Here is a 20,233-nt window from a genome sequence, read left to right as displayed (position 1 = left end):
CATCCTCCTCCTAATAGCCATGATGTGTAACCACAAACTACAATGGGGAAACAGCGGCATTTCCTCAACTACTGCATGTGTTTTCTCAATGGACATCATTTCAACTCATCACAAAACTATTACACAAGTTTACTTAACAACTGTATTACACAAGGAGCCATGTTACACATGGAAGCAACTGATGGCTTGCAATCACCAGAGCTGCTATTAATTTGATAAAATGCTGAGAGGAGAAGAAAATACACGAGTTATCAGACATTTCTTTTATATATTTGGGGTTTAATTTGTCAGTATCTAATTGTACACAGTTTTCACTGATCTCCTTAAACCCTCCTTCTTGCAGACACCCTAACGTGTGAACATGGCTTCTTTCATCAAACTCTGTCCCTTCTACAACCGGGACCCTACTGTGTTCCTGCGGGTAGCTCGCCCCATGGTCCTGCGCAGTGCCGAGCGCTGCCCAGTCATGGTGGCTCGTACTGTGGCTACTTCTGCAGGTACCCAGCAGAGGGTCAAGGACACCACACCATCTACTGGAGGTAAGTATGTCGATAACTTGCCCTAGTAGGAATTAACCGATGGAAGAGTGAAGTGCTCCTATTGTTCAGACTTATCATAACTCACAGGGTACCTTCAAATTCTGTTTCACCATCGATGACATAATCCAACTTTTACTGTTTCAGTCTCTTCCGGAGCCTCCAACAGGCGTACCTTGGCTCAGGCAGCCCCACAAGCCGCCACTGCCAACGCCGTGTGCCCTTTTATCGAGAGCGAGATGGAGAAAGAAAATAGCGTTATAGTCCAGAAAGCTGGTTCTGAAGTGCAGGAGGATCTAAAAGCTTTCAAAACAGGTACAAGCTTTATAAATTGTTACTGAACAAAACTCGCAGGACAATAAGTTGAACGAAGAGTGAAGACCCAGGGCTATCTTAACAACATTATGGGCCCCTGGGCAAAGCAGTGCACCAGGGCCCCTACATATATAGATATATATATAGATATAGGTGTATAGAGATACAGATATAGTTATAGAGATATAGATGTACTTGCTCAGTGACCCTTGAAGGTTTTTTTTTTGCAGGTTTTTTCTTTTGCAGGATTATTTATTCTAATTAAGAGCCCTGCCTATGGAGGCCCCCTTGCCCGTGGGGCCCCCGGGCACCTGCCCATCGTGCCCAATGGAAAAGATGGCCCTATGAAGACCTACCCTAAAACTAAATCTGACTTATGTACAATCGCTAGAAGTGATGGAATAGCACCATTCCAAACCCGCAGGACCCATGGCACGCTTACGGTTCTCATGTATAATTGAATACCAGAAAAAAGCTAGTTATCCCAGGTGCAGAATCCTACAACCATAGACTTTACTGTCCAAAATAATTCAATTGCTGACACGTAACCATGTCTAATGTGAAGTCAGAATACAATCATTTTTTATCAGGCAAATCTATATAGGGGGAATGGGACAATGAAAGTAAATAGTTTAAAGGGTTAATAAAAAACAAAGCTACTTGTAAAATTCACAAATGCATAGTAGAAAGATTCATTTAGCACAGCGCTAATGCTCTTTTGTGACGTCATGTGTCTAACTTTGAAAGTAACCAGTTTTACAGGGAAATGCATAGATTTTTTGCATCAGATGGAGGAGTTAGATGCATAGGGGGGCGTTCCTTGCTGAGTACGGATTAGGAGAATGAGTGCTTCTACTTTTGTACTCTCCTGCAAATACAAGATTTTATAATTTGGGATGACATTATATAAATAGGAATGAGGAGTGCAAGGGGTGGATATACAAAGGACGTTCCCTGCTTTATGGCAAGGTGCAGTTTTTTTCTACCCGCAAAAGTACTTGAACTTTTCTGCATATCTAGCCAATGTAAAAAAAAAACACACACATAGTGACACAATGTTCCTTCACACTCATGATTAATTTAACACAAATATTAAGCTAAACTTAGCAATATCTTAGGAAAAAAAACTCTGAGTTGAAATGAATAAAGGATTCCTGTATTAGTCTATCTCAAGGCATTTCTAAGGATCAGCAAGTAGGTAGCACCTTATAATGTACTATCACAGGCCTGGCCAATCTGTGGTTCTCCAGGTATTGTGAAACTACAAGTGCCAGCATGCCCTGCCAGCTCTGGGCTAGCTATCTACTGGCAAAGCATGCTGGGGCTTGTAGGTTGGCCAGGCCGGCACTAGGAGGACAAGTCACACATAAAGAGAGAGTGCGGGTCTACATTTTTTCTGATTTATAAATGACTATTACTATAGGCAGCCTGAATTGAGTTTGCACCCAGTTGAATAGCAAATTTAAAGGTCAAACATTTCAAGTTCTGTAAAGGAATTGTACATTTTACATGTATATCTGTGAACAAGTTATTAGATTATTTTTCATATTGGGTTAACTTGTATTTTAGGTTTAGGGTCATTTAAATCATAGCTAATGTATGACATAGTTGATATTACTCTATGGCTCTAAAATGTGTTGTAGTTTCCAGCTCACACCAGAATCTAAATACTATAATGTTACAAAGGTTTAAAACAATATTAAATCTTAATAATGAAAGGCTGTATTGTCGTGCCTCTGCACAGTAGCAATGTAGCCCTGTAGACTAAACTCTTAACTGCTTTGCAAATCAGGTGAGCCTCTAGTAAAGCACTGACAGCAAAATAGTAACTTTGGGCATGGGCAGACTTTAAAGTGCATTTGGATCTTAGACACTGAAGCAATGGACAAATCTGATTATTCTTGGGAGAAAAACTCAAGCCCACTGGTGCTCTTTGCCAATGATGTCACATTTATCTGTTTTCCAGATGCTCTTAGTTCTCTGCTGTTTGATGTCCAGTCAAGTCTGAAGAAGAAGTTCTTTGGTTCTTCGCCTAAAAAAGTGAACCTTGGAACTGGGGCTCCTCTAATTCCAACTCATCTGATTAAAGAAAACATGACAGGTACACTCTTTTAATTCCTAATGAGTCATAACTGTTATCGTTGACTTGTAAGGGCTTTCATAAAACAGACTTACAAGGTAGACAATATAAACGCAGACATGGAAACAAAGGGTAGGACCCTGCTGCTGCTTACATTTTTAAGTGGAAGAAGAGGAACAAGGTGGCTCACAGAGTGGAGATTGGGACAGTTGTGAGGGTGCTTTAGTGTGGGTAGCGGTGGTCAAAGGGGGGTGTATACAGTGTTATGCCATACCGCCACTTCTCCTACTACCTTCATCGTAAAAATATCACATTCCATTCCCCATACCGCCACTTCGACCACTGGTGGGTAGTAGTAGTATAGGTGGGAGTAGGGTAAAGTGGAATAAAGAGCTTTATATGATTAATATAATATGTTGCTGTTACCACCCAGTAGTCTGTGTCCTTATGATTGACACTTCACATTCTCTCATCAGGTGGAGCTGCCTTTGGCTACGATGAGTTCTTCAGCCGAAGGATTGAGGAGAAGAAACAGGACCACACGTACAGGCTGTTCAAGACCGTGAACCGCAAGGCTGAAGCCTACCCGTTCGCTGATGATTTCTCTGACCTCCGGGGCAATAAGAAGGAAGTGTCCGTTTGGTGCAGCAATGATTACCTGGGCATGAGCCAGCACCCTAGGGTTCTGCAAGCCATTTCGTAAGTACAAACACTCAGACGTTAACATGCCATCGTAACATGGTACTTGCCCCTTGAGGTCCCTTTTCCAATCATAATAAAACATAACAAAGGTCCAGGAATAACCACTTACTAGGAACTCATTAAATTATACAGACACTTTATTTTAACCAACACTTTGTTCTTGGCACTTTAAATTGCATTTGTACCTAACTACCTATACACAATGGAGACACCATCCAATATACATTCTTTATCCACAATTAGCTGCATCCACTGCGTCTAGATGACTATAAAACTTTAAGTACCCTTTAGCCATAATAGTCCGCTTCATGGTATACATCGTCTAGGTTAGTAGATCTAGTGACTGCCGCTGTTGTAGAAGAGGAGACACACAGGCCCAGTGCCAGCCCCCTGCTGGAGACACACACAGGCCCGGTGCCAGCCCTCTGCTGGAGACACACACAGGCCCGGTGCCAGCCCTCTGCTGGAGACACACACAGGCCCAGTGCCAGCCCTCTGCTGGAGACACACAGGCCCGGTGCCATCCCCCTGCTGGAGACACACAGGCCCGGTGCCATCCCCCTGCTGGAGACCCACAGGCCCGGTGCCATCCCCCTGCTGGAGACCCACAGGCCCGATGCCATCCCCCTGCTAGAGACACACAGGCCCGATGCTATCCCCCTGCTGGAGACACACAGGCCCGATGCTATCCCCCTGCTGGAGACACACAGGCCCGATGCTATCCCCCTGCTGGAGACACACAGGCCCGATGCTATCCCCCTGCTGGAGACACACAGGCCCGATGCTATCCCCCTGCTGGAGACACACAGGCCCGATGCTAGCCCCCTGCTGGAGACACACAGACCCGATGCTATCCCCCTGCTCTTCCTTCCGGTATTTATTAGCGTTTTCCCATCAGGAAGACTCTTCAGGAGCTTGGAGCTGGGGCTGGAGGAACAAGGAACATATCGGGCACCAGCCAATTCCACGTGGACCTGGAGTGTGAATTAGCAGATCTGCATCACAAGGACGCAGCTCTTCTCTTCTCTTCCTGCTTTGTCGCAAATGACTCCACGCTGTTCACGCTGGCAAAGATGCTGCCAGGTAGGTTAAAAAATTAATCCGATCTGCAGACATTTTACCACCGATTAAGAGTGTCACAGTTCATGAATGATGGAGGAGACTGACCGCATTACTTAATCCCTTCATCAGATATATGCATATATCAATTGTCACCATGGTATGCAGCTAGCTACAACCATTAATGCAAAACGTATGACCTTAATAATTCAAATGCAGCAATAACATTCCCTCGTCTTATAAAGTCTCCCCTTTTCCACAAATTATTGGCCGCACCAATATCTGTCTTCATGTCGGTCTAGAGTTGGAGAAGAGCCACTATAGATATTTTGTTGACATGTAATCCGTAGAAGGTGACATTTGTCTGCTGTCTGTCTGTACAGACCACACTCTGCCTGTTATTGAACTATACAGTAGTCATATATTGACATGTCATTGCTTCCAGGCTGCGAGATTTACTCTGATGCTGGAAATCATGCTTCTATGATCCAGGGTATCCGAAACAGCGGAGTCACAAAATACGTCTTCCGCCATAATGACCCTGCCCATCTGGAAGAACTGCTCCGCACATCAGACCCTAAGACACCCAAGATTGTTGCATTTGAGACCGTCCACTCTATGGATGGTAAGTTCTCAGAGAGTTCTTTGTTACTGTAAATATTTAACTTTGTATAAACAATGCAGTATGTTAAAATGTGGACTCTACTTGGGGTTGCATTCTGTAGTCAATGGCACACACTGGGGCTGGTTCATTAAAGAGCGATTACCATTTCAGGGAGGGAACAGGGTGGGGAAGGGGAGCATGCCCGAAGTCAATGTACAGTAAGGGCGGCGTGCCAAGCTCGCATACGCAGCAGCGTCCAATACGAGTTCGGGGCATCTCTAAGCTACCTACTTATCAGCCATATCTCTTGCTCCAGCTAAAGGTCTGGTGTAAGTACCGCTTACTAGTGATGACGGCTGTGTGTGCATGCTAGGACATGTGTTTGCAATCAGGAACAACTGCAAAAAAAAAAATTTTTATGTACAGGAGACATTAATTACATCCTAATAAATGTTTGTTTTGGGGGAAGGAAATAATTTTTTTTTTTTTTTATAATGTTTTGTCATTAATAACTATATTATTAACGTGACATTCATTGAATAGTTTTATTTTTCTGTGTGTTCTTTTGTGAGTTATATTCCACCTCTGTATTGGACGTATCCTGTAGTGTCCGGTCTAGTAGAGCAGAGCAGACCTACACCCGTATTCATCACTATACATTGAATACAGACGTGGGTATACCCGTTTCATGCACGTTATTTTTAAAACGCACATTACGTTCGTTTTGCATGCCTTAGTGAATCAGGCCCACAGTCCTTATTATCTGTGCTTTATGTCATTATCATTGATCTGCTCAGTAAAGCCCATATATTTCCTATACCAAGATTTACAATGTTTATCTTGCTGTGGTTTGCAGCCACAACCTGTCTATCAGTGGCGGATCCGGGGGGGGGCGATCGCCCCCCCCCCCCCTACCAGGGGCTTGCTGCCGACGGCTGCACACTATGTGGAGGTTTTAAACACAATCAGAGCATTCGGGCAGCACACTATCACTGCAGAACGGACCTGCACATAGTGTGCAGCCGTCGGCAGCATCAGAAGGCAGAAAGGGGGCGGGGCCTAAATCGTCCCCCCCTAAATCGTCCCCGGTACACCAATTATCTAGATCCGCCCCTGCTGTCTATAGAGTGATGACTCAGGACTCCAAGTTCCAATTCCACAGCAAATACATCTATTATACCAAGCTAATAAGCATTGTATAAAAGCTGGAATAATGGCTCTGCACTGCTTTGTTTCTGGATGTCTTTTAGGCAGCCTGAAACACAAAATACAATAACGCTAATTATTTTCTCACACCAAAGAGTGGATCTATCAAACCTTCTAAAAAGTCAAATTGGAGGCGTTGAGCATCGCAACCAATCAGATTCTAGCGATCGATTATCTAGTACATCCTAAGAATGATATCTAAAATATGATTGGCTGCAACTCCTCCATTTCTCGTTTTTAGAAGGTTTCATAAATATAACCCCAATACATTTTTCTGACAATGGTAAATTTTTTCACATCTCCTAAACAGCTAAATAAAACACATTATTGGCTGTGAGCTTGTTTCCACCAATTCTTTCTTCAGGGCCATTGAAAAAAAACAAAAAACATGCTGCTTTTATGTGCTGTTATTTAACATTTGAAGTATAAATGCCTCCAAAGAGCCTCAAATGCTTTCAAACCAGTGGTCGAAGTAGACATTTATAAGTGGTGGTATGGAAAATGTAACATACAAAGTTGATGAGGTTGAAAAAAGACACCAGTCCAATTAAGTTCAACCTATTTTGGATCTCCTGCGATCCCTCACTTATATTTGAAATTGATCCAAATTAAGCAACCGCCAATCTGTTTCAATCTGGAAAAATCCATCCAGACCCAATATTGCAGTCCTATTTCTCCCTGGATCCACTTACTCCTTCATTTTAATTAACAGTTGTAACCCTGGATACACTTTTCCGCTAAACATTTGTCTAACCCTTTCTTAAACATATCTATTGAATCTGCCATCACAACCTTCCTTGGCAGTGAATTCCATATCTTGACTGCCCTTACTGTAAAGAACCCCTTCCTTTGCTGGTTGTGAAATTTCCTCTGCTCTAACCTTAGGGGGTGATCGCGTGTCCGGTGTATAGTACTTGGGGTACAAAGTTCCCATGAAAGTTCTCTGTATTGACCCTTAATGTATTTGTACATAGAAATCATATCTCCCCTTAGACACCTCTTTTCTAAAGTAAACATGCCTAAACTGGATAACATTTTCTCAATTTAAGTGAATGGAATTTGATAGTATTACAATGAAGGCAGTAGGGCAAGTGGTGGTATGGCTACCACAGTATAAACCCCCACTTCACACCAGACCAACTCTTTTTAATAACCTTGCAGATCAGGAGGTAAAATAACTTGGTCGACTCTATGTGCAGATAAAAGAACTATTTGCACATTTGCTAAACGTAAACCTTACTTGGCAGTTGTCCCTACAAGTTAATGAATCATGAATATGCTTGCTATATCCTTCTATAGTGTTGTACTCCTGTGTGTCTCATCATTTCAGGTGCAATCTGCCCCTTGGAGGAGATGTGTGACGTGGCACACAAGTACGGGGCCCTGACATTTGTGGATGAAGTTCATGCAGTGGGGTTGTACGGGGTGCGAGGCGCCGGAGTGGGAGAGAGAGATGGGGTCATGGACAAGATGGACATTATCTCCGGAACACTGGGTAAGTGATGAATACAGTGACGTCATGCAGACTATGAAGGAGTCTTATTGTTACATAAAAGACTTTCACTGTTGCGTAGAAGCTATGGCCATTCAAAAACAAGGAAAGGAGCTACACATTTAGGAGTGCCTCTCCTTGATCGGAGCTCTTTCCTTGCTTAGAATACCGTAAATTGCTACTAAGGGAGCACCCACTGATTGCATATATCATAGTTCCAATATATACCTAGCATATATCATATTTGTCTACTCTTCCGGAATGTCTGGGAGACTCCCGAATTCCGGGTATGTCTCCCGGGAGAGCAGGCAAGTATCCGCATCCTGTCCCTGATGGGCCTCAATGACGCGATTAATGGCGAATTGCATCATTTATGCCCCTCCCCTCATGTCAAAATACCAATTGGGGGCGGGGGAAGAATGACAGTATTCACCATGCCCAGCACCCTTCCTCCATCCCACCACACCCCTCTTCAGGGAGTAGGCAAGTATGACATATATTAAGGAGGTAAAATACACCATAAACATGATTTTATAATCTAGTGAGGTTGGTTTATGAAAAATTTATAAAAACTTTGGGTCAAAGTTGCACATAAGTGAGTCTGGGAGGTGTTTATTGATTCAAAATTGACCAAACAATAACGGTGATCAACAGCTAAGTTTTAAGTCTAGATGGTTATTGGTCTCTGTATAAAGTGGATAAAGGGCACAGCCAGCAAAGTTTACAGTGCAGTGGATTGGCTGACTTGTACAAAGCTTCTGGGTGTGGCAGGTAAGACGGACATGTATCACGCCCTTGATACTTATCTGACACCCCAGTGCAGACTGTGCATGTTTTTAGGAGATACCAGAAGCTCTTTACAAATCAGCTGTAACACAAGGAATAATAATTCTGGGAGCCCGCTGAGCAAGGTGAATTACTAATGGAAAACCAGTTCAAATACAGGTTGCTTCCATCATGAAAAGTATTTTTCAACATTCTCATATCCTGGGTATCACAAACCTTCTACATATTAGATATAAACTGGCTCTAAAGCCATTGAGGAAGCGATGCTCCGTTACAAGAATCACCTTACATTGCTGTGCCACTAATCTTCTGTTCTCTGCTTCACCAGGGAAGGCATTTGGCTGTGTCGGTGGTTACGTGGCCAGCACGGCCTCTCTCATAGACACCGTGCGATCTTACGCTGCTGGATTCATTTTCACCACCTCCCTGCCCCCGATGCTGCTGGCGGGAGCTCTGGAGTCCGTGCGTGTCCTAAAGAGCGAGGAGGGACAAGCTCTCCGCCGCGCTCATCAGCGGAACGTCAAGCACATGCGCCAACTCCTGATGGATGCTGGGCTGCCTGTCATCAACTGCCCCAGCCACATCATCCCCATACGGGTGAGCAGCCCTCCCACAGACAACCAAGGCAAAAAAATGTATAACAGCTTCAGCTTTAAGGGAAATGTTTGGGGTTTTACAAAAAAAAACGACATAAGACATTACATTCAAGTGCACCGTTTTGCAGCGCAGCTGAAAGCACAATACACCATGAAACATAATCAGACATACTTTATAGTACAAAACAAGACACAAGATATGACATCCTACACGTTACATTAAGTACTGCACTATACGTTCATCACTTTAACAAAACAACAGTTTAAAAAAGCAATGGATGTGAGGGAGAGATAGGCGGGGGTTGTAGGATTCTGGAGGCCCGAAGCTTTATGGATAGACAGATATAAGGGAAGGGTGCATAAAAGACATTCAACAAAACATCAACGTGAGATGGGGGAATGGGGTAGTGGGGGTAAGGGAGGGAGAGTCACAGGCCCAAAGCTTTATTGAAAACAGACACATAGGGGAAGGGGAAAAGTCTAGGGCCTGATTCATTAAGGATCTTAACTTAAGAAACTTCTTATTTAAGTCTCCTGGACAAAACCATGTTACAATACAAGGGGTGCAAATTAGTTTTCTGTTTTGCACATAAGTTAAATACTGACTGTTTTTTCATGTAGCACACAAATACCTGATAGCTTATTTGTACACTGAAATTTAAAGTTGACTGTCCATGACGTTATAGTCTCCTAGCAGGCTGTGGATCAGCCTGTGACAGTCCGGGATAGTCATCTTCTCCCTTTTCAAAATGAGACAATTCCTGGCAAGCCATAAAGCGTCTTTAAAACAGTTCATAAAGCGCTAGGCCTCCTGGACTGCCCCATAAATGTGAGTCTCACAAAATAATCCATAAAATACCGAATGGTATGAAAGGCAAATCATGGACACACTGTCTCTGTTCCAGGACATTCAACAGTGCCTGTGCAATGGGGCAGTCCCACAAGATATGCCGAGATGTTTCCCTGCTGACAAAGCACCAGGGGCAATGAACATATCTGTACAGGTTCCGGCCATGCATGAAATGTGATCTTATCTGGTGACTATACCCATCCAATCAGATTAATCCAACTAATAAGACAAACTCTACTAGATTTAGAATTCTACAGTCAGCAAACAGAGTAAGGGAGAGTTTAAAGATACTCAGTAGGGACAGTATGCAAATAACCCACTCCTAATCAGAGAACATACTTCTGGAGGTCACTACTTATGCCATTTATGTGGCAGTCATTTGAGTCAAATGCTTTATCCAATGGGTAATCAGAACACTGCAGAGACCATTGATGAGGCAGACTTCACACCAACAGACTGTTTAACCCTTGTTGGAGCTCATCAGTGCACAACCTGGATAAATTCAGAGGTATTTTTTCTGGGGAGCTGTCGTGACTCCAGAAATACTGGTTAAATATATGTCCTTTCTTACTGCTTTACAATCCCAGCAATCAGCTGGGAAAGTCAAACAGAACCAACTATTACTGACTACTCCCATTGTTTTAATAGTTTTGTACTAATTAGTGTGGGTATTCTAGTTATTTGTTCTTGGCTAACAATAAATTGTGTACTGTTAAAAAATAAAAGCCACAGCAACAATCTCTCAGGCTTACACCAAGAGGCTAAGTGACAGCCCGCATGATAGCGATTGCCTGTTGTCCTAAGTTTACTGCTGACAGCTGTCTCACTCCTTCCTTAGCTGTTGTTCAGTGTGATGATAACCTGCATCTCCCCCTAGTTTCCAGGTCGTCTGTACATTACTGAGTGTTCTATACAGTGCTGTATAATTCCACAGCACAATATAGTACGTTAATGTTGATGGCCGACTAACCTGTGAAGTAGCTGTGTATTCGGTGCTCACTCTCCTCTCCTTACAATGCACTCGACAGAAGATAACACATGAGAATATGTTAGTTACAACGGAGGCATTGTAATTGTTATGATGTAGGAAGGTGATTGTACAATTCCCTCAATGACTAAACTCGTGAAATGTCATCTAAGTCTACAGCCATTTACTTTTCCAACACACAAAGCAGACTTTTTGGTATATGATTATAGCGAAGGGGGGAAAAAAAGAATATTGTTTTAAAAATGTCACAACCATGGTGTACAAAACTATATATTGTTGGGTGTTGAAATGATCAGGACCTATAGTTACCAGCAGTCTTCACCAGCACCCACACCGCTAACCTTTATCCCTACGGTTCTGGAAGGCGGAGTAGGAAACTGATCCTTCGCTCTTATTCTGTTCTCTACACCAGGTTGGCAATGCCGCAGTGAACAACAGAATCTGTGACACTCTTCTGAATGACTACAACATCTATGTCCAGGCCATCAATTACCCAACCGTTCCCCGTGGAGAAGAGTTGCTGAGGTTGGCTCCCTCTCCACACCATGCTCCCAACATGATGAACTACTTTGTGGGTAAGCATTGGTTTACAGAGTCTTCAGCTGCAAAGACAACAAGTTGAGCTTTGGACAGTGATTGCATAGACACAAAAAGCGTATAAGTGGAAGGAAAGTATCTTCCAAGCTAGCTATGATTTCCTGTACAGTAACAAATATATGGATAACTGTTCTATTGTACTCTGCTCATTCACTTCATCTTGGCTTAATATTCAGCATAGCTGCCGCTAAAGTGTACCCATCGCCAACATACACTTGAGGCGGTCAGTCTATGGACTACAGAATGCAGTTTATTGAGGCACATGGTTCGGCAGACGATAAAGCTGCCTATAGTATATAGGTGACGATGGCCATTTAAGAAAACCAAATAAGGGTTATTGAGACAGGTATTTTAGCCATGGTTCCGACAGGGGAGTTAGCTCAAATCGCATGCTGTTTGAGATATCTTGAACGTCAGAAATTGATCAATAAAGTTATAAAAAAAGCTCAGCACTAATCAGCATTGGGCCAGTCCTCTAGGAACGGGAGGCTCGAACAAACGATTGGGATCACGCACTTAGAGAGTGAAAGCACTATGTTGAAAAGCACTGGACAACTCCTGGTACTCTTGGACTTTGGGTAAAAGAGTAATAAAGTACATAAGTCCCCATTAGTAATAAAGTTAAAATTACTCCTCCATTATTAATAAAATGCTTAGTAGTATTGGCATATAAAGAAAATTCTTAGATCATGGCGGTTGGTGTGTCACTAAATGGTTCTTTCGTCTATTGTGTTCATTTGAATATTTATTGTCTAGGCAGCAATGTCAAAGCATAAAACAAAAATAAAAAAATTGCTAATACCTATTTGATATATCAGCGGTATTCCAAAATGATCCATGCACATCAGATTTAAGATAATTTCATTGCATTCTTGTGGTAGAAAACGATATCTAACACATATATAAGGGGGGGGGGGCAGCATTCTCCACATTGAGGACCAAGTAATTAGGTCAAATTCCTTCACATCATCTAGAGCTATCAGACCTGCGTTAAAGCCTACCTGGTCCAGGTGAACCAGAGAAGGAATAAGCCTCCAAGCCCATATGCCAAGATTTTAGTGAAAAATTTAAGGGAGACATTCAGCAGTGAAATGGGCTGGTAGCAACTGCAAGAATTAGGGTCATTGCCCACTTTGGGTATGACTATTATCTCTGTCCTGGTAGCCCTCTTAAATATGACTCCCTGTACTATTAAATTGAGTCCACTAATACAAGGAGTTTTGGAATTTCTTTTAGTAAGATGCAGGAAGGCCATCTGGGGGTAAATGTAACATCCAATTTATGCATGTCGCTGGAAATCGGCAACTTTGCAGTGACAATTTAAACTGGCGTTGGATTGTAAAGGCAAACTTGGCTTTACAAACCATCGCCGCTTTAAATTTTCTCTACAAAGTCACCGATTTCCAGCAACATGCATAAATCGGATGATGACACATTTACCCCCTGGTCTTTTTGGAGGTCCTTAATTGCTTGTGCATCCTTGTTGAGTCTAATTCTTTGTGAATCCATTATTATGCTCATGGAACAATATATTGTGGTAATTTGGAGTGTAGTGTGGTTGGATCCTGGCATTGGGAGGGAAGGTTATATAAGGTCACATAAAATTCCTGGAAAACCTTTCTCAATTTTGTTCGGATCAAAAGGTACGTGAGTTTTTGCTTCTTTGATTGAGAAGATTCTGTTGGGTTTGGAAGCTAACACTGCATTTGCTCTGTCACCCTGCTGGCAAAAACTTTTTTGAAACCAGTGAAGCATCTTTGGTCTTCTGGCTGGCAGTATATTGTTGAGATGCAATATACCCTGAGTGCAAGGAGTTTCTCATACAGCTAACACTTGAGGAAGAGATCATGTTTGCCAATGTTCATTTTATTGCACTTTGAGGCTGGTGATTCAAAGCCCTTGTTATTATTCTCAGCTTTGGCTAAACTTATTAAATGTCTGCTTATGGTCATCCCAAATTATTGGAAGGGGGAGTTTAGACATCATGTTAAGCAAAAAGAATTCATCAAGAGCACTCTCAGTTTCTGTAATTATTTATATTTTTACTAGAAGTGCCTTATTTAGTTTTCAGCAAAACTGAGCGAGGGGGGACGGGGTGATCCAGGTTCATAGTCACCATGACACGTTTAACGAGGATGAAATTGATGTGCTTGAGCAAATTCTGCGGAAAGAAGAAATGAGTGTAAGTTATTGGGGAAGTTACATCTTGTTTAGTAGTATTAGCTAGATGCCATAATTTTTTTATTAGATTTATTTTTATTTTACTGACAATATTTATTTATTTATTTATTTTTTGGGTGCTGTACCTAAAGTAGATCTTATTTTGTTTATATACAGTAGATTAATATTAAGATCATGAAATAACCCTGAAAAACCTCTATATAGAATATACAAGTGAGCAATGAGGTCATGAGGATAGCATGCATGCTATGAATTATAAATTCTGTTATCCTAGTCATTTGTGGGAGGAAAAGAGAGCACTCTGTCATTTAATTTATTACATTTGCTTGCAATAAAAGATGTTGGCTCCCAGTTTCTCCCAAGTTTGTCATTTTTATGGTAGTTTTTTTGAAGAAGCCAGCTTAATCTTTATGATTCAGTTTTCTGTATCAGCAGGGTTCTCAAGTACAAAATAGCGCATGGGAAGTTGCAGTGTCACAAGCTCATATACTCTCTATATGGTATTCTATTAACATGCTAAATAGCACAAACCCTTGCAAAACAGTTTTAAAGGCAAAAAGAAAATCTACAGACTAGTAAAACTATTTGACTTATAAGGGACTGGATCACACAGAACAACAGTGGCAAAATTGCCAGCCAAAATCCTGTTAGAGACTGGCAACAGTCCGTCAGAGTGTGGTGATGTGGAAGCAGTGGCGGAACTACCATTAATGCGGCAGGTGCAGTGCACTAGGACCCATGGAGATAATGAGGCCCGCTGCATGGTAGATGCAAAGGGTCGGGAGGTCCAGTTCCCTCCTCTCCACCTCCCTGCCCATATCTCACTAGTTCCGCATCTGTGTGGAAGCCAAACTGATTGACACAATATTGAATGTTTATGGTTAATATTGCATCAATTAAGCTATACAATATACTATAAGTGTCCACATCTGATGTGAATGCAATAAAGACCTCATATTAACTTCAGAAGGCTTTGAAAAAGATTTGCGTCATCAGTTGGGGACTTTTTCGTCCAGGATTCCAATAATCTACATCTCATCTGAATCACTCTCCCTCCAATGTTATCCAATGGTGGCCATTTAAGACAAGCTTTTACCGATTTTCTTTTTGGGGTTGAAGGTATAGAGAATCAGATGATTGTAGTTATGAAATCTTGAGCATGAAGTGAGTTATGAATACAATTTACAGCCTGACAAAAAGATGTAAACCATTTTCAGACATAGAAGATGAGATCGAACTGCAAATGAAAAATGGATTAGATATGGGAATAGGATTGCATTCACGTAAAACTGCTGTGAAAATAGTAGATTTTATTGCCAAGGAAATTAAAAAAGAAATATTTACTAAAATTACTGCAGAAGATAAGAAAATATGTTTGATTATTGATGAAGCTTCAACTATATCTTGCAAACCCTCAGAGACAAAATTAAGTAGGACTAGTTCTCTCTTCACTAAATATTTCTAAGGTACTTGAATTATGGGGTGGGAGGCCATTACATGGGATATATAATATTACTAGGCCCCCAGTTTGAGACTTCGCCAATACTCAGTACATCGGTCTCTGCTGAGTATGAATTTTTCACACACAAATAAAGTTGAGTATTGGGAAGCTGAACTGAGTGATCAGACAATAGCACGCCCCACAAATGTTGATGAAAAACCCATCTATATTATTTGAGTTCATTTAACTTAAAAGGTTAAAGGATATCATAAATTAGGTTATGTAATAGAAATAAGAGGGTGTTGTGAAAGTTCCTAAAGGTTATTGTTTGAATGTTATTCAAGCGGAGACTTGCCTTGGATAGATGGAAATACTAGGTAAGAGGAACTTTAATTGAAAAAAAATTGTATTGTAATGAATTATATTGTGCCTGATATCCTTTCAGACAATGTGTTATATATGTGGGTGTAGGGCATACAAATGTTTAACTTCGAGCTCCAGAGGTAAATGTTTTCTAAAGTAATTTCTGAACTTATAACTCTTTTCCATGATAATGCAACTGATATCCACCGACAGTGTGATGAATACTAAAAGAGACAAATATCACAAATGAAATGTACTACTGAGATCCTGCAATAATATTTTGAAAGAGTGAGATCGTTATGTGATAGTTTTGTGCACTATCAAAGCGTGGCCTGTGGAAGTTGAATATTGGATAAAGTAGGCTAAATTGATTAATATTGTTTTACCATGCGATTGCAATTAGCATACTACGGTTAATAACGCAATCGCACAGGTAAACAACACACACTTACATTCACACTTACATTTTGTAAATAGTACACATTAATTAATGTTTCAATCCATATTCATTTATTAGTAAATGTATTAGAGATTATTTATATATAGATAATACTACAGCAAAGGTAATTATAGTTCAGGTCCTCAGAAATGTGTGGAGTTTGGTCTCATATTAATCCACATTCTCCAAACTGAAATCCGGTGTCAACAGAGTAGCGATCACATCTAGCGATCACAAGTTATGATTGATATGAGATTAATACTCAAAAGCACTTTGTTTATGGGTCAGTTTAAACTGTTTTTTTCGGCGGGAAGACACATAGGCAACAGTTTGTGTAAGTTGCCCCCACCTTTGGAGAGATCAAATGAACTGATCTATGACCAGTAGTCTACTGGAACATTGTAAACCCTGGACCAAAAAAGAAAATTCTTAGTGTTATCTGTGAATATTAGTGACATCATCACTGTTTATGTTAACTGAAACTGTATATAAGCAACCCCTTGGCCCAGTATTAAATGATTTTGACTGTAGACTCCAGGACTGAATCTGGACCTGGGCCCAGGGTGCATGCGTATTGTATTCGGTTATGCTTTCCTGTATCATCATCATCATCATTTATTTATATAGCACCACTAATTCCGCAGTGCTGTACAGAGAACTCATTCACATCAGTCCCTGCCCCATTGGAGCTTAAAATCTAAATTCCCTAATATAGACACACACTCACACACAGACAGAGAGGGAGAGACTAGGGTCAATTTTGCTAGCAGCCAATTAATCTACTTGTATGTTTTTGGAGTTTGTAATGAAACCTGAGCACCAGGAGGAAACCCACAGAAACACGGGGAGAACATACAAACTCCACACAGTGAAGGCCATTGTCGGGACTTGAACTCATGACCCCAGCGCTGTGAGACAGAAGTGCTAGCCCTATAAATCAATGATAATAATTGTAGAAGTCCCCATATCCTCATGTTGTGTATTAGCTATATTATTTGTGCATGATAGAGCAGCATATGAGTTTTGCTATGTCACAGAAATCTCCCCCTTTCAGAGCTCACAGTAGTCCAGGCAGAATGTCTTCTGGGGGATCTCTGAGGCAGTTGTGGCTTCAAGGATATGGACATCCTACACATCTCAGCCTGCAGTTTAGCTATCTCCTCCAGCAATAATGAAAAATATTTACAGATTGGAGAGCATCTGCGTTTCCAGAATATCTCCCGCAAAACAAGAACATTACATCCACTGCACTGCACTAGTCCAAACATTGTATCAGATGTTAATGGTAGCATCAACATCTGTGCACCTGTTTCTGTATTCTAACTCATCTTATTTTGTTTGCTGATTCTGATTCTGTTGCAAGCTACTGCAATGAGCAAGCTCTAAAGAGTCTTCTGCCTATTTGTGATGGAATGGTGGAATATAAACAAGTAAACAGAGGTATAACATAGTTCTCACAAGTCCCATGGGGATAACCAAAGTTTTAAGCAAATGGGCCAATGTTGTATTCAATCAGGGTTTGGGACACATGGAAGAACACAGATATGGTATAAGTAATAAAAATGGAGTCTTCTCATATTAATGACATCACCTGAGTAACATGGACATGGTCTAGGTTGCTGCAGCTCTCCGAACTCAGGGATGAACGTGGTGTAAGCTCTAGAATTGCCAGGGTCAATAGCGCAGTGTTCTCCTGGACACCTGAAGCCATCTAAGATGATGTATGGTCATGAAGGTCTGACTTACTAACTAGATTGCTAAATTTCTCCAGTTAGGCCTGAGGCATCAATAATTCCAGCAGACATCTTTATTGTTCCTGCTACACCCCATTTCAAGCCAATTGGTCTAGAAGCAGTAGCTAGTTAGGTTGTATAGGGAACTCTGAAAGTCAACACGTGCCAGTCCCAATATTCAAACCATGCTCTCTCTATTAAAATTCTAACAAAAAATTTAATTACATTTACATTGCTGAGAAATGTAACTATAATTTGCCCATTATTACCTACGTATTTATTTCAAGATTTCTTAAATATCTTTTTTTATCTTACAGAACATTTAATCCTGGAGGGGAAGTCAGGTGGCAGGTGTGAGAGGGGGCGTGGTAACGTTTTTGCATCACCATGTCCCTTTCCCCTGCTGTGCAATGCCATGACAATTGTGCGGCCTGATGACGTGAATCGCATTATTAAATTCTGCCTCAATTAGGGATCCAGGAGACTGTCTGCTCTTCAGGGAGACCAGGAGGACTCCCCCGAAATTTGTGAGCTTTCCAGATATTCCGGGAGAGTTGGCGAGTATGTCTTAATTCTTATAAGGTCTCTCTCAAACATTACAGAATGATAGAAACTGTTGTGGATCACCCAGAAAAGCTTTAGGGCAACAGGGTTTTTTAAATGTTCTCTTGAACTGAAGTACCTTTATATTGCCACTTTTAAATTGCGATTTGTATGTGCAGGGTAGATGTGCTTTATAGCCTTGTTCACTTATCATTAGAAGTCAATGTTTTCACAGGATTTGAGAACATATTAAAAACAAGTTTGGTTTAGTTATCCTTTGTGTTTTAGTTATTCTTTAATTAAAAACAATTTGTCACACTTCACTTTACCAATGTTCTTTACTCTACTCTAAATGTATTCAAAAAAAAGTTACATCATCAATGACTAACACCTGCATAGTAAGAGAAAGTTGCACTGCATTGGCCATTGACACTGGTAAGAAGGGATGTGCCTGTCTACGATTGTGCCTGAGGCAGCAAGTGAAATGGTGCCCATCTCATCCCATATATAAAATACTTTAAACATTTGTATATGAGTAATGATCACTTTAAAAGCAAATATTGTATTTTTTAAACATTAAGAGATTTAAAAATGAGATGACTACCACTAATTTAAACATCTGCATCATGAAAATTATCATTTTTAAATTAATTACCTTACCTTACCTTAATTAATTTTGCTGTCTCCTTGGGTTCCCTCTCATAGACACACCCCTGCTGGTTAGCTGAAATTGGAAGACTTGATAGAGAGGCTTAACTAAAAATTATAAACTGGTTCTTGTAGTTTTAACAATGAAAGATTATTTCTGATTTTTTACTTTACTGTCTTACAATAGATGGAAGGAATAACCTGTTGGTAACACAACCCAACGTCCACAAAGCTGCAGCTGGAGAGTCAATGACCATCACCTGCTCCTTTGTGACTAGTTATCTCTCTTACACTGTGAGATGGACTTTAGGCTGTGATAATAGAGTGTTTCTCAGTGATCAACCATATTACAGAAACAGAATTCGTGTATCCTCTCTGGAATCTAACCAGACAAAGCATGGCTTGGGAATGTCAGAGGTGTGGACTATTATCACTATTTCCAACCTGACAGAGAACGACTCAGGAACGTTCTGTTGTCATGTGGAGCTTGCTCGAGGGGAGAAGGGAACTGGAAATGGAACCCGACTGGAAGTGACTCCGACTTCATGTGCTGCAGGTATTGTATTAGTAGTTAGTATTTTATAACCAAAACAGGGATATAGAAATAGCTTCTATAATGTCCTTCCATTTTACTATTGACCACCTAGGGGTAAATGTATCAAGCTCAGAGTTTTCCAGCGGATTTGAAAAGTGGAGATGTTGTCTATAGCAACCAATCAGATTCTAGCTGTCATTCTGTAGAATGTACTAAATAAATGATAGCTAGAATCTGATTGGTTTTTCAAACCCGCCAAAAAACTCTAAGCTTGATACATTCACCCCCTAATAATTACATCCATTTTACTTCATTGCTTCCTCCACATTCTTTTACTTCTACTGGATTTTACTTCTCAAAAGTCACCTAGAATGAGACATAACCGGCCACATTTATACATGTATGAAGAAATTGTCAATATTATATTTAATGTTGAAAAAAATATTAATTCTGAACTAACCAATGAAGTTCACATATACATCCTGGATATCTTTGTCTATATTTTTATGTTTATATTTTTATATTTTCTCTGTTTTACT

At 40.9% G+C, this 20,233-nt stretch overlaps 1 protein-coding gene across 1 annotated transcript; it reads left to right on the top strand.

Annotated features, from left to right (window-relative positions):
• The first annotated feature begins 321 nt into the window (after positions 1-321).
• LOC142127215 (5-aminolevulinate synthase, erythroid-specific, mitochondrial-like) lies at positions 322-11,851 on the top strand. Its single transcript, XM_075194340.1, has 9 exons — positions 322-539; positions 684-851; positions 2,818-2,952; positions 3,408-3,630; positions 4,532-4,716; positions 5,138-5,317; positions 7,833-7,997; positions 9,109-9,377; positions 11,627-11,851. Exons 1-9 carry the CDS (start codon positions 362-364, stop codon positions 11,834-11,836), a joined length of 1,713 nt encoding a protein of 570 aa, XP_075050441.1. The 5' UTR covers positions 322-361; the 3' UTR covers positions 11,837-11,851.
• Positions 11,852-20,233: the final 8,382 nt, after the last annotated feature.

This window comes from Mixophyes fleayi, unplaced genomic scaffold (assembly GCF_038048845.1).
Source record: "Mixophyes fleayi isolate aMixFle1 unplaced genomic scaffold, aMixFle1.hap1 Scaffold_29, whole genome shotgun sequence".
NCBI classification, from domain to species: domain Eukaryota; kingdom Metazoa; phylum Chordata; class Amphibia; order Anura; family Limnodynastidae; genus Mixophyes; species Mixophyes fleayi.
This window is presented reverse-complemented; position numbering and strand designations above follow the sequence as displayed.

What these genes read in the sequence shown, in the direction of transcription:
- LOC142127215 (XM_075194340.1), top strand. Translation starts at nt 362, where the DNA reads ATGGCTTCTTTCATCAAACTCTGTCCCTTCTACAACCGGGACCCTACT. An exon ending in TCTAAAAGCTTTCAAAACAG is followed by an intron (nt 852 to 2,817) that starts GTACAAGCTTTA and finishes TCTGTTTTCCAG; the next exon opens with ATGCTCTTAGTTCTCTGCTG. An exon ending in AGGGTTCTGCAAGCCATTTC is followed by an intron (nt 3,631 to 4,531) that starts GTAAGTACAAAC and finishes TTTTCCCATCAG; the next exon opens with GAAGACTCTTCAGGAGCTTG.